Genomic DNA, 15,005 nt, shown 5'->3' with positions numbered 1-15,005 from the left:
GAGAGACAAGGCAGAAGCCTCTGGGTTTGCTCTGGTTTTTTTCATCGAGCAGTCTGCCCAGTCCTGCTCACCCCAGAAACTTTCAGCTGAACTCTAGTTGTTACCACCTGGTACAGCAGGCTTAGGTGTTAACTGTGATACCCTCATGAGGTAATGAAGGTATTTATTCCTTCAAGCTGGTAAGGAGAGCTACGCATGTGCACGAAAATCTGAATTCTGCGTAATCTAAAGGACCAGCTCACTTATGGTGAGAAGTCGTACGGATAATAGAGATCCATGCATTACACACCAAGGGCAGCTGGCTTTTTAAGGTGTATGGGTCCACTGTCGGTAACTTCACAAGGAAGTAGGCAATTAACTGTAGATTTCACTAGTGTAAAAATAAATATAGAGCTTAGAGCCAGAGAGCCTTTCCTTCAAGAAAACAACTTGGTGTTAAAGCAGCATGGTGTTTCATTGTGTGCTTAAATTAATCAGACAGAACTTATCCTGCTGGATTACTGATCTCAGCCATCATACTCTAGCATGAAGGAAAACTGTAAGACAGATAATTGGGATCTTTATGATCTTTTCTCTTCTGAACATAAATATGTTTGGAAATAAATACTTCTTTCAGATTCAAAGGTTTCTTTCCATTGAAAACATGCAACTTTTAAAACCCATATACCAACCTGGACAGTAGGTAAAATGAAATACATACACTTACTATATTTTACTCATTCTTGTCTAGTAATTATGGATTAATCTACTTCTCTTTAAAGTTATAAATACATGTTTCTACTTTCAGGGGAAAAAACCCCAAAGCTCCAACTCAGCCCTGAGTGTACCTTCTAAATATTAATGGCTCTGCTGTTTCCAAGTACGGTATTTGTACTTCTTGTTCTAGACATTACTGTACTCTTATTTCCACCCACAGCGAACTTCTGGAAATTGCAGTTATTTTTCAGTCCAGTTGGTGGTTTTTTGTTATTGTTTTTTGTTTGTTTCCTGAAATTAAAATTAGTAGCTGCAATAAGGATCTTCATCATCTTAAAATGAAAATAAAAGCAATTCAAAATGGTTGTACCTATTTTGCAATTCATCCTTCCCTTCAAAATATCAGTTTGAGGAGATTTCCTTCCCAATTTGCTCTATAATTTACAATTATAGAAACCAATTACACCATTGTTATTTTTCCCTTTGTTTTTGTTTTGGGTTTTTTGTTTGTTTTGTTTTGATAACATCAGACTATCAGTGAACAATTCCCAGTGGAGAGTAGAACAAATCAACAGAAAAACTCAGTTCAAGAACCCTGAATCTCAGCTGTGTCATGTCTTGTTCAGAGAATACTAGACAGCTGGAGAAGAGTCTTAGAAATTGTGTTTCATGACCTCCTCCCCACTTCCTTTTTTAAGAGAACTTAATCTAAGTTTTCCAGATACGATGTTGGTCTCAGGAATAGAGAAATCATCGGCATGGAAGGAGTCCTAGGCTTTAAAGATGAGACAGGTAATTCTTCTCAAAGGATAACAATCATGAAGGAAGAGCAAAAAGTCTTGAGCTTTTCTGAGAAAAATCTCAGAATATCAGAATTTTCATCAAGATGTTTGTTACCTAGTGGATTTAAAAGATGGGAAGGGAACAGTTACAATTAAATCTTTCCTAGGAACCAGCACAGATCATGGAGCACAAGCATCCTAAAACTGCAGAAGGAATTGTATGTGTCATACTATTTTAGTGAAGGCTTCTTTTTGAGATTGAGGAATAAAAAAAATTGCCACACGCATACAAAATGGCAAACGTGAAGTTTATTTCTCTCAAAAAAGGAGCCTACTGTCTTATAGACATAAAAATAGTTCTCAGGAGTCAGTTGTTTCTTCAACAACTCTGTCATAGTACAGCCTCTTCAGAGAAAACAAGAGGACCATGTACCAAATATTGAGATACAGCTGAATTAACACTGCAGAGCAAAGACACTGTGGAGGAGAACAAAAATCTAATCTTGCTGAAGAATTACCTTTTGTCAGCTTGCACCCAATTATATCTCCCAACTACTATGAGAAAAATTTTGGAGGAACTGTTCCCATTTAATTTGTGTGACCCAAGGTGAGCTGCTGCAACTCAACAGAGAAGATGATCACTTTAAAAAAAGTACACATAAGCATTTTGCAGTAAGCCTTTTCAGTATCTAAAGAAATCAGGCTTCCAGCTGGGTCTAGTTTTTTTTCCTTTTAAACATGATTACTGGGCAACAAGGATGCTGGGGCCCAGCAAAGATGTTCTGACAAAAAAATGGTTATATTTATTTTCTAGGGTCCTCCTAGGGTACTATAGGACCCTAGACATTTTGTGGCTACTGACTGTCAGGAGGCTGACTCTTCATTTAAGAAGTGTAAAATAAATAACTAATGTTAAAGTCAGAGACTATCAAGACATTTGCAGTACCTTCCAAGTAGAAGTTTGCTGATTTATCAAGCTAAATATTTAATTTAATAAAATCAAAAAAACCCATACTCAAACAATCTTGTTTTTTTTATTTCCAAACAGTTTTCACTCCAAATTTATATTGCATAAACTTCACTGTAAATGATGGTTGAAAATGCTTACCTGTATTCTAAAATATGAACACTTCTGAAGCTGTTTCTTAAAAATTTTAACACTGTATTTCTGAATGAAATCAAAAGCTGCACATAATAAATATGTGCATATATTGTATACATAAATGTATACATACATACACATGCATACTCTATGTATATATACACAAACTGTTTACGTTTTAATACTGGAAAAGTTTCTGACAGATTTTTTCCGAGAAATAAAATTCCAGATTTCAAGCTTTTCCACTTATATGATTTATATCTTGAATCAAAGTTATTTGTGCAAAGCACTAGATGTCATCGATGTTTGCCATGTCATAGCTCGGATCAAAACTTCCCATGGTGCATTTGGCAATGAAGTAAATAGAACAATTAACTCTTCAGCAAATGTAGGACACACCATGCAGGGATTCATTGTTCTCTAGCAAGCCCTGGAAACTGGGTTTGCTCTACTTTACTTCCAAATCGCCTTTTACATTTTCATCAGTAAAGGATTTACATTTACTCTCTTTAGAAGAGGCACTTCTTGGAAGCCTGCAGCTAGAAAATGCTGGATGTTTCCCTGATGGTGCCAAAACCTTTCAAGCTCTTGTGGCAGAGAAGATGCTCAACAGCTTGGGCAGCGGGACCCTTTCTCTGATGGCACTGTACCCCTTTCTAAGATGATGTCAGCATCAGGGATGGCAGCTTGAGTTTTTGTCTGGCATGCATCCCAGGCTCCTAATCTGGTTGTGCATGGGCTGGGCTTGGCTGTCTAGAGAACAAATACTCACTGTACAGTCCCCAAGGCACTCTCTGCAGCCTGCACATCCGCTGGGACTGCCAGGGTGGACAAGGGCACTCTGTGACATCTCACACCCCACATGCATTCCTCTCCTTTCGTTCTCCCTGGACAGCATACCAAATCTTGTTCAAACTGACCTTAATGGCAAAAACTCCCTCTGACTTGCAAGATAGCATAATCAACTCAGTATTTTGGTGGTTTTTTTCCCAGATAGCTGTAGTCATACTGAAGAGTACTTTGATCCACTTGCAATTTCAGGGACATTTCCCATTATCAAAGCAGGAAAAAGGAAGTTCTAGCCATCTTCAACCACTGCAACTAGGTCCCTTTCACCTCTTTGCACCAAACATCTGCTCAGATCACACTAGTTTTTTGCAGACAGATACTCTGTTTACTAGGGATATTTCTAGCAAAATCTGGATATAAAGAAACACCAAAGCAGAAGTCTGAGATGAGGACAAGAACATCACCAGGGGCCAATAACTGCAGAAGTTGGCACTAGGGTCCATAGGATGTGTGTCCACACACTTCAGGACATTAAATTCAGCTCTTACCTGCATGAGTTGCTGCTTCAGTTTCTGTATTTCTGATATGTTGAGTTCACTGAAGAGGTCAGAGACGGGGTGCAGAGATTCTCCTTTCCTACCCGTGGGAGTTCGGTAGTCACCGTTGAGTTTCACGAGAGGCCCATGGATATGTCCATTCATTTTGTCGTCATTGTTGGGCTCGCCCCCGTCCTCTGAAAACTTCAATCCATCTACTGATATATTAATATGGTTATTATACATACTATCATTGAGGTTGATATACTGGGAGAGTTCCTTCCTCAGATTGTTCTTTTGCTCTCTTTCATTTTTTAAAGTTTCCAGAGCTTCCTCCAGCTGATGTTCAGCAATCTCCTTCAGCCGGATGGCATCTTCTAGCTGACTATTAAGCAACACTGTCTCTTCCTCAAATCGTTTAATCTCATGCTTTAAGCCTTCATATTCAACCTGAATTAGACAAGACAGAGAACATTCATAATACTAAAACTTGAGTCATGAAAACCTGCCATTTATCAGCCTTATTGAAATAGGTGTTACAGAAAATAGTTTGAAATACCAGACATTGCCTGCAGCTGCAAAGCACTGGCTGCACAGAGCTTGCTCAGTTAAATACCTCACTGTTCACTTTTTCAGCATGGGAGACTCAAGAAATATAACACCTTTCTCTGAGTAACTTATGATAATAAACAGTGTACTTTATGGAAAGAAGGCTATGTAGTAGCAGATACCCTGGTAACCATAGATTTATTAGGAACTGCTGTAAGCAATGTTGGTACATCATGGTATGTATAGATCTCAGGTTATTATTGTCTGATTTATTAATGGCAAGTATTCTGAAGATGACTTCTTGTCTAAATTCTCACAAGTTATAAAGTTACTTGGGCCCGGATACTCTGAAGTGTCTGGTGTCTCAGGAGTGTTCAAGTACAAAAGCTCTAGAAGAGCCTCAACTCTCTGTGGCATACAAATGCTCAATTATTCAAGAAGCATTTGATTTTAAAAACTAAACAGGAAACTATTCATAAAATCAGTTTAAACTCCAAGATGCCCCAAATTGTTAGAGGTTTTTAAACTACCAGACAAACGTAGTAAACAGCTTATCCAGCCACACAGTCCTTGAACTGTGTGATGGGGACACTATTTTGGAGTACTTGGCGACCTTTTGCTCCTATAGCGCTGCCTGGAGTGTGTCCCCCAGTGACCTGGTGCAGCCCCGCCAAGCTTGGAGGGACTCACTGGTATTTCCTTCTCACAGGGAGAAAGGAAGGAGCACCTAACAAGAAGTAAAGCCTAGGAAAACCAAACTAGCTTGTAACCACTTGGTCAGCAATATCTAGGTGGTGCAGCATACAACCTTCCCCTGCAGAACATCTTCCCTTGCTGGCCCTCCTCATCTTCCTTTTCATTGTGGGAAAATCCCACACTTGTGCAAAAGAAGAGTTTTGTTTATAAAGGTCCGTGTCCATGCTTGATCAACTCTCATGGGAAAAAAAATCATACTTTGATTGTCAATTTAACTCTAATCATGTTACTCATCTGCCTTTTCATTTCCAAACGCAAAAAATTTCCAGTATCAGGTGAATTAATTAAATAGTTTGGTGAAAGAGAAAAAGATTTATGCTTCCATATAAAAGCTTTTTTCAGTTGAGGTTTTTCTAATTCATATGCATTAATACGCATTATTGTCTCCAATTTTATGGCCTTGTCTAGAATATTTTTTATTTTACAAATATATTTTTAAAAATTACAATAAAATTCTGGTGAAATTAGAAATATCAACATTCCTACTGAAATAGAATATTTATCAACATGTCAGAAGTCTTGTATTCGTAAGTCAAACTTAAAAAACCAAAGCACTAATCTTAAAGCCCAGAGAATGGAAACACATCAAACAACAAAGAAAGTTCCAAAATCATCTCAGGAAATATTAAATAGAAAAGGAAAACCCACGATATTTTGAAATCTACATTTAGGAACTTGTTATCTTTTCTGCTGGAGGGAGAGAGAGGTCCATCTGAAAAATCAGAAAATCCAATCAAGTAGCTATGTTTCTAATTTAAGCATATAAAAAAGAAACTAAAATTTTAAATCCATAGGAACATTAGGGGTCTATACCATCTGTATGGTAACCATCTCATGGATTCTTGCTTACAAAAGAACCTAACCTAGATCATGACAGTTTATCACTAAGACTTGTAAGATATGGTTTTGTAAATTAAAGTATCAAACGCTCTTGAAATTTTATCTTTATCAAAGCTATTTTAGCATTCACAAGCACAAGGATATGTGATGCAAAATGACTGATTTTTAAAGCCATTCAAAATGTGGCAATGATTTTCTCTCCACGGAATGCTGGCATTTGGTTTCATTAAGAATGAAATATTATGAGAAATATAAACACTTGCAAACAGATTTTCTTCTGGGGCAAACTAGGACAGTCTATAAAGGGGTCTTTAATTCCCTGATAGTGTGAAAATGCTTCCTATGAGTTTGGTGAGGAAAAGATTTGTGCCTCAAAGGGCGAATTTGCTTGCTTAGTAAATAACTGACACAAAGATGATCTTCTGTAAGTTCAGTTTCAGGAGTGTGAAAGTCTGGGTATCTTCATAAATACAGGATCGATGCACCCATTTCTATTACCTGTGTATTCCCTGCAGCACAGCCCCGCTGTTTCAGGTTTCAGTTGCATTTGGGCTAGAGTGGTAAAATAGCAGTAAAAGATAGCCGAAACAATAGTGGATATTCCTGAAGGAATAAGGCAGGTTTGTAACCAGGCTGCCATCAGAAACCGTGACAGTCTTGGCTGCTGGAAAAAAGCCCTGACGGAGCCAGGCAGTGGGTTAGGACACAAACCAGGTGCTGTGATGCAGCGCTGGTACCGTCTGCTAGCAGTTAAGGAGTGCCATGTGATGCTGATCTGGATGGTGTCTACAAGGCATAAAGTATTTTATCATCCAACTTGGATACTTAAATATTGATCACGGCAAGTTAACTCTTCCGACATGAGAACAAATCTCTTTTATTCAGTTTAAAGGACAACGGTGCTCTTGGTAGCTTCCTCAGCGGTACACGTCTCCTGCAGCAAAGGAAGCTGTGCTTCTGTAAGGGGGAGAGAACAGACCCTGTGACTGCTTGCATCTGGCTGCAGTGGGGCTGTTGTCTCTGGTGGTTCCTTGGCGTGCGTTCCGCACTGCAGTGAGCACCAGTGTGTTGGTTTGCTGTCAGCTGAAAATGGTTTTAATGGGGAAAACAAAAGACAGACCAGGAAAAACTGATGTCCCTTCACGTATTTTTTGAAGCTTGCTAAACCTGTAGGCTAGCATGCTGGAGAAGAGAGCAAAATTGGTACAGGAAAACCCAAGGAGCAGGAAAAAAAAGAAGAACAGGGAGATTATTTCCTCTTTTCTCCACTTCAGAAGAGGAATGGATGTGGAGGAAACAAAGCAAGAGGAGTCGGAGGGCTGAATTCTGTCTCTGGGCACTGAGTTCACAGTACAGACAGCAAGGATAGGAAAAGCAGGAAGTGCAAAGACACAATTCTATCTATTTTAATAACTGTCCTGCTATTACAACGTTCTTCAATGAAATATTCCAGCAGGATTTTCCAAAATTGAGGTAAGGGCTTCTCCGTACCTCAAAAATAGCCAGCAACACTGTTTCAGAATAAGTGTTTAGCAAAAACTTAACTGAAAAACACCCAACCCTTTACAAAGAAACTTGTGTCAAAGTGCTCTGTGGGATCACATTATGGAAATTGGAGAAAATGGTGTCATGTTTCAGCATAGCGCCCAGAATCTTTCGATGCTTACTTGATTCTGTTTCAGTGTGGACACCAGTTTCTGCAAAGTGATGTTTTCTTCTTCAAGCTCGGTGTAGTCCTGCAGGAGTCTCGCCTCTCGAAACTTGTACTCTCGAATTTCATCTTTCATCCGTATCCTCTGTAGTTCCACCATTTCATTATTCTGATGAGAGAAAATGCAAATACATTATGAGTCGTGTACAGTCACTTTAATGATGAACACTGCCTGTAGAAAAGGTAAAAAAAAAAAATTAATCCTCAAATAGTAATGATTTAACAGTGCAAACCAAAACAGCACCACCTTCTAATCGGTGGCCAAGCGGTAATTTCAGGCGTGTGCTGGCAATGCAGAAATGAGAACACCTCACACGGAAGCTTAATTAAAACAGTTTCAAGATTATTGAAAGAGAAAACCTGGCAAGGCTTTATCATCTCATTAGTTTTACTGCTCTACGGTTGGATTTAAATAAAATTACCACCTGTTTTCCACTGAAGGATGCTTTCTACATCCATACAGAAAAGCAACGAGGAGCGGCGTCTGTTGGGTGAAGACATCTGTTACTGAGCAAGGTGCACTCACGTGCTTGTGTCTGCAGGCGTCAGAGAGGCGCACAGGCAGGTGGGGGCAATCTGTCAGGGAGACGGCTGTAAAGCACCCCCAAAAACCTGACAAACGCATTGCTGTGCTGAGCAGGATTACACCCAGCACTCTGAGAACACACAAGGTCACCACCTTATTTTTCCCATTAGCAGATGCAATTCCCAGACAGCCTTATGAGAGAGGCCATGAAGGACCAGTTTCACCAAAAATTGCCTCCCTCAGATTCCAGCCCTGGCTGAGTTTGACATCAAGAGTCAAGAAAGACTCTGCTGGCATAACCCCAGTGTAAAAGCACTGCGGGAAGATGGAGTTAACGCACAGCTGGAAGTCCACAGTGACTGATACAGTCAGCAGAAGCAACCTCACCGTCTGCTTTGAGGAGAAGCCTGCATTCCCCTGATTAATAGGAATAGGCATAATCGGTCACATCTTCCCCTTGCCTGCAGGAAGAACCTGAGCGTTGCCACAGCAGCTGGTGGAGGGAAACACCACTGTGACCTTAATGATGGGGCAGAACCCCCTTGTTGCTGGGGTGTCAGAAAGAGCACACCCGGGAAGCAGTAATGGATATCTGGAAAATATTCCAGTGTAGACGGAGGGCAATCACTGGCCTGATAGCTACCTGGAAAAATCAAATATTTGAAAAATCATTACAGACGAAATTGTAGCCATTGAACTCTAAATAGATCAACCTGCATAACTCATTCTCTAATACATAAAGGATAAAACCACACCTACTGAATTGAGGATAAATAAAACTTGGCTTAGGAACTAGCTTAAATAAACAATTATAAATTGCCTGGAAAATAACATTGCAAAGCATGAATTTAAAAAAAAAAAAAAGTGCTGACGCAAAAGTTATAAAAGCAGTCTTTCAGATGAAGCCTTGTAGTTAGAGAAAAGTAAAAACCATCATTTTCCCCTCCTGGCAGCTAATTAAGAAGGAATAAATACCCTATGTGATTTCTTAAACCAAAGTTACAGCTTTGGTTTAAAAGATCCCCAGTGACAGAAGAATCACAGAGCACTAGATAATGTAACTCTGCAAATACTCCTGCATCCATCACTGCCTAGTAAACCTCTGAGTGAGCTGTAAGAATGGCACCACAGGTGATTTTACGAGGTGAAGGCGTTTTATACCTCTGAGCTGCCTTTATACGCTCTGTTTCTGTCGGCACGTTCTCAGCTGCGGTGGTTACTGACGCCTCCTAGGTGTGGGTGTACGTGTGAGTCTGAGGCAGGACATGGACAACACCAAACACACGGCTCCCCTCTGTCAAGTATAATTAAGCTACTCTGCAACTCTCCTGGTGTTTGGAGGATGATCAGCGCAGGGAATGAATAGCAAACGGCTGACATCCATCCAATGCACACAGTTGCACTGCGGGTAGAAAGGAAGGCCTCTCTGAAACGGGACAAAGAAAAAAGGTGGCCAGAGATGAGGCACCTGAGTAAAGAATTTTTACTGAATCCTGATATATTATTTTCTTGACAGAGTACAAGGCATGATACTTTGAAAAAGCCTCTCATATTAAATACTCTGTAAGGTCAGAGTACTGCTTTTTCATTCCTATTACTGCAAACAGCAAAAGGAAACGTGAGCTATCTTCTTGCTGGAGTGCATCAACATTTAAGATGATAGAAACCTCATTCCTTCACCCCTTGTAACTGCTCCTTCTCCTACACAAACTCAGAGTTATAAACAGAAGCATTTGTCTTCTCCTCCTCTTACACAAGCAGAAACCACCTCTGCAGAGCAACATCTACTCCTCATTACTCATGGCATTTGCTCAAGGAAGAAAAGGTGTGAAAAGGGAAGGCTCGCCAGTTGGAACATCCCAGCACCTGTGCCTGATGCAAGGCTGCCTGCCATGCTTCCTGTGACCAGCATCATAGAACCATAGAATGGTTTGGGTTGGAAGGGACCTTAAAGATCATCTAGTTCCAACCCCCCTGCCATGGGCAGGGACACCTTCCACTAGACCAGGTTGCTCAAAGCCTCATCCAGCCTGGCCTTGAACACTTCCCGGGATGGGGCATCCACAGCTTCTCTGGGCAACCTGTGCCAGTGCCTCCTCACCCTCCCTGGGAAGAATTTCTTCCTGCTCTCTAATCTAAACCTCCCCACTTTCAATTAAAACCCATTACCCCTTGTCCTGTCACTACAGGCCCTTGTAAAAAGTCCCCACAAAGCTTCCTTGTAGGCCCCAAGACCAGGACAAGTCCTCTGCTGGAAGCAATCCTACTGCCCTGCCACAGGGGCAAAACCAACTCAGCACATGACAGAACACGATATCTCCTTTTCAAAGCAACATAAAATGTACGCTTTGTCTTTGTCACTGCAAACACCCTAGCATTATTCTCCGTGCTCCCAGATCCCTCCTCCCGTTTGCCAACACCTGCATGATGCTGGCACAGGGCAAAAGCCTGGTGTCACGGAGGTTTACGTTTGAATAGCCACTGGACATGCCAGGGGAATGTTCTGCTTTCCTTTGTATGCAAGCTCTGTGCATTTTGTGGAAGTGAACTAGACTTCAACCTATCAAAAAAAAATTAATGCTGAGTTTATTCTTCGTTACTGTCAGAAAGCAGGATGTATTTGTTTCCATCACATGTTCTGATTAAATACAGTATCTTCTCACAACTCTTGTTGTTTTGAACTATTTTAAACATGTGTTCCTTAAGCAGACAATACACAGCCATAGAGGGTAGGTCTTGCTGTAAGGACACAGTGGCAGTAAGATGCAAACTTTTTATTTGGCCATTGCGTAAGCCTTGTCCGAGGTGACCTGGACTTGTGAGAAAATGGTATGAGAGGATTTAAAACACAAGGCAAAAGGAGTCTGCCAGCAGGGCAGTTATCTATATGAGCCACTAGAGGACGATGTAACCCAAATGATTAGTAAAATAATTCGTAATTGAACTTTACTGGTCATCAAGCACTAAACATTAAACTTGCAGGATAGAGCAATTGAGCCACGTGCTTTTACTAGGGCACTGCCTCGGGACCTTTTACACTCCGAGAGGATTCCCCTATGAACTGCTGGATCTGTCAAAACCAAATTAGTCCAAGAGATGGAGCTAATGATACACGAGGAATGTTGTAATAATTATCAACCATTTTCAATCCCACTCACCAGCTGAACATGGTGCAACGGTTTTAATGGGTCAGTGCCAAAGAAGAAGGAAAAAGCCGTTCTGTGAAACTATAGGAAACAACAGAGTCCTTGTCACCATTGCATCTAATTATATGTGAGCACTAATTGTGGAAGATGTCAGTCACATAACATGTCTAATGACCCCATGCATTACGGAACAGACCACGAGAAGTGAAAAACAGAAGGCTCAGCTGAGATAAATTCTGTTCAGGTCACCTATCCACTACTGCTTAGCTATATTTTCAGACTTGTCATATATGAAAAGTGAAAGATCTCTCTAGGTTTTACAGGGGCAAGGACCGTAACTGTGTAGTACAACCATCACTTCAATCCTGACAGTTCTCTCAGCATCAGTGGAATAAAAATAATATTGAACTTTTGTACTTCTAAGCAAAGTTAAATGCAATATGTATGAACATATTATAAATTTTCGATTCAGCAAACCTTTAAAATGCCATATTCCACGTTATATACAGAGCACATTGTATTAATTGTGTGTGAGATACATTGTGTAATATCAAATAATGACAAGTGAGAGGGTATTTTGAAATGAAGAATGGAAATGTCTAATGTTCCTAAATTGAACTTCTTAGAAATCGGTGGTGTTTTGAAATCTTCTTTTTAAAGTGAATGCAGTTCCATTAACTATTTTGATTATCCCCTGTCTTGCAGTACATAAAGGACTTCTTTTATTTCTGTGTGTTTTTTGGTTTAGTGGTTTTTGGTTTTGGTTTTTTTTGGTCTACTGGCTTTTGCCCTAAACAAAATTGGGGAAGTAGTGTTTGGGCTTTTTCCCTAGCTTTTTTTTCATGAAAAGATTTCAGGTCCTTACTGCAGTAAAACATACCCTTTTTCACACTGCACAATAGTCCTATAACCAAAAATTAATTATATGCCCCAAACCACCCTAACTGAATCATTACTTATCTGTTGGAATATGCAAGCCATAGCATGATGCTGTGAGCAACTCATTCTAATTTCCATAACTCTTGAGTAAGAGAACAATGGAAAATTTATATACTTCCAATTTAATGGCATTGTATTATAGCTGATGCAGGAAAAAATCTCATTTAATCTGATGACAGTTTTATTGCACTGGCAGTAAATTGAATGTAATAGAAAGTTTATGGTCAGACTAATATCCATAATCTCACGTGTTTGTTGACAAGTCTCACTGTAAATTTGTATGTCACGTTTACTTTACTCTGAAGAGGAAAATCGTAGAATCACAGAATGGTTTGGGTTGGCAGGGACCTTATAGACTATCTAGTTCCAACCCCCCTGCCATGGGCAGGGACACCTTCCACTAGACCAGGTTGCTCAAAGCCTCATCCAGCCTGGCCTTGAACACTTCCAGGGATGGGGCATCCACAGCTTCTCTGGGCAACCTGTTCCAGTGCCTCACTACCCTCTCTGTGAAGAATTTCTTCCTGATATCTGATCTAAATCTCCCCACTTTCAATTTAAACCCATCACCCCTTGTCCTGTCACTTCAGGCCTTTGTAAAATTTCCCCCCATCAGCTTCCCTGTAGGACCCCCTTCAGGTACTGGAAGGCTGCAAAAAGTTCTCCCCGGAGCCTTCCCTTCTCCAGGCTGAACAAGCCCAACTCTCTCAGCCTGTCCCCATAGCAGAGGTGCTCCAGCCCTCTGAGCATCTTCGTGGCCTCCTCTGGACTCGCTCCAGCTGGTCTATATAAGGCATATCATAGAAAATACAGTTTAACTGGGGTTCAGATTTAATTACAAACACACTAACTTCGCATGAGGAAGCACTACCATCATAACTTTGGCCAAAAGCAGGTTTGGGACTTCCTTTTGTCTTCTTTTTAAATATATTGTTTGTGTCTACTTGGCAACATGCAAGTATAAGTAAATTAATGAGAAATTAAGGAGGAAAAAATAAACAAACCCAAAAGTATCTTTGGCTCATTACTCTTAGATTATAAAGATATACCTGTAGAAGCTTTAAAGCCCCATTATATCTCCTCTTTAGAAGCTTCTAATGTGAATTATGAGTACATTTTTTGTTTTCAGTAAACAATCTGCATCATACAGAAAATTCTTCTCACCATAGCGATGTAGCAGGACACCACTGGAAAGCCACCCTTCCTCCTTTCTACTGATGGAAGTATCCCAAGGGGAAAACAGTACAAGGTAAAGACCCAGGAAGAGACTTGGCAGTCCAGGGAGGACGCAGCCATAGACCACTAACTGGTCTGCAAAAATACCCAGCTTGCCCCAGCAGGTCCTGATTTTTCATTCTGAAGGGATAAAGGAAGTTGAGACAATAGAGGACAAAAGGGGGAATAGAAGACATGGACCATTTTCTTTTATTTACCATCAGCTTGTTTAAGTCCACAAAGAATGTCCTCTAGACTAGCCTTAAATTTCTCTCTCTCGTACACAGGAATGCTCACCTTGGGTTGAAAGAATGACATTTTCCATGTTTCCAGTTATATTTAAAACCATAATGGGATTTTGTAGATGACTAGTGTGACCTGGTCTGACCCTTTTGCAGAATGTGCCGCCCGATCCTCCTGATTCATAGACACAGATGCCTAGCTAAGCAGGGATGGAGCATCTCTTGCAGAACCACTTTTGCTTCCCTTTCAATACACAGATATCTCTATATCCCCAAATAAATTACGTCAAAGATTCTTTTTCCTCATTGTTAAAAGTCTGCATCTTCCTTTTTTAATCTGAATTTATCTGATCTCATCCTTCAAAAAAATTCATTCAGGTGGCATTATTAGAGTTCATAATATTGTTTCACATCTAACCAGGTGTATTAGCATACCACTTTAAGAGCACGAGTATAGTTCCTATTGTCCAAAACCAGAAGCCACTAACTTTTAAAATTATGTATAATTCTGAAATTCCTTAGCTTTTTATGTAACATTCATTGTCTCAAAACCAGGGGGGGGGGGGGAAAGCAGGTGTGCTATTGTGCACAGGATATTTTTGAAAGTACATCTATGGAATAACATAAGTACCTCTAATCTTTCTCTACCATGGATTTACTTATTGACAGCACTATCAAGGATGAGGATGAAAAAAGCCATATATTTGTTAGCTATAGCATATTGAATAGAAGCCAGATCAAGATAATGTATGCTTCAAGTTCCTTCACCAGCAACAGCTCTTAAATAAAGCATTTACAATACATCTAGAATTTAATAACCTGAAATGTTCAGCATATATAATTGGAATCACTAAATCTAAATTAGCAAGGTGAATTTCTATCAAATGGCCCATTTATGTAGTTATCATACCATTTGAAACCCATAATATTAACATTGTAAATCCTGCTACATATAAATCTCTATATCTGTTTTATTGAATTTCATATATAGTATATAAAAAAAGATAGAACTAAAGAATGTTCTCATTTAGGTATTTAATTTTCCTGCTATCACAATCACGTAATACTATAATTACTTCTTTATAAACTGATATATACTACACATTTCATAGTTATCTGAAAAATACCGATTTAATTTGACTGAATTTATAGCAATTAATGAATTAGTATTAATGA

The 15,005-nt window shown here is 39.8% G+C and overlaps 1 protein-coding gene across 1 annotated transcript in view; it reads right to left on the bottom strand.

Annotated features, from left to right (window-relative positions):
- BICD1 (bicaudal D homolog 1 (Drosophila)) overlaps positions 1–15,005 on the bottom strand; it is a gene marked incomplete at its 5' end in the record, with an annotated part of 84,300 nt that overhangs the window by 41,405 nt on the left and 27,890 nt on the right. Inside the window, 2 exons of the mRNA XM_010154758.1 lie at positions 3,918–4,355; positions 7,718–7,870. Of these exons, the coding sequence (XP_010153060.1) occupies positions 3,918–4,355; positions 7,718–7,870 (591 nt within the window). The remainder of the gene's footprint in view (positions 1–3,917; positions 4,356–7,717; positions 7,871–15,005) is intronic.

The sequence above is a fragment of the Eurypyga helias genome, unplaced genomic scaffold, assembly GCF_000690775.1.
Source record: "Eurypyga helias isolate BGI_N326 unplaced genomic scaffold, ASM69077v1 scaffold7247, whole genome shotgun sequence".
Classification (NCBI taxonomy): domain Eukaryota; kingdom Metazoa; phylum Chordata; class Aves; order Eurypygiformes; family Eurypygidae; genus Eurypyga; species Eurypyga helias.
Note: the sequence above shows the minus strand (reverse complement) of the source record. Positions and strands in the feature narration are given on the sequence as shown.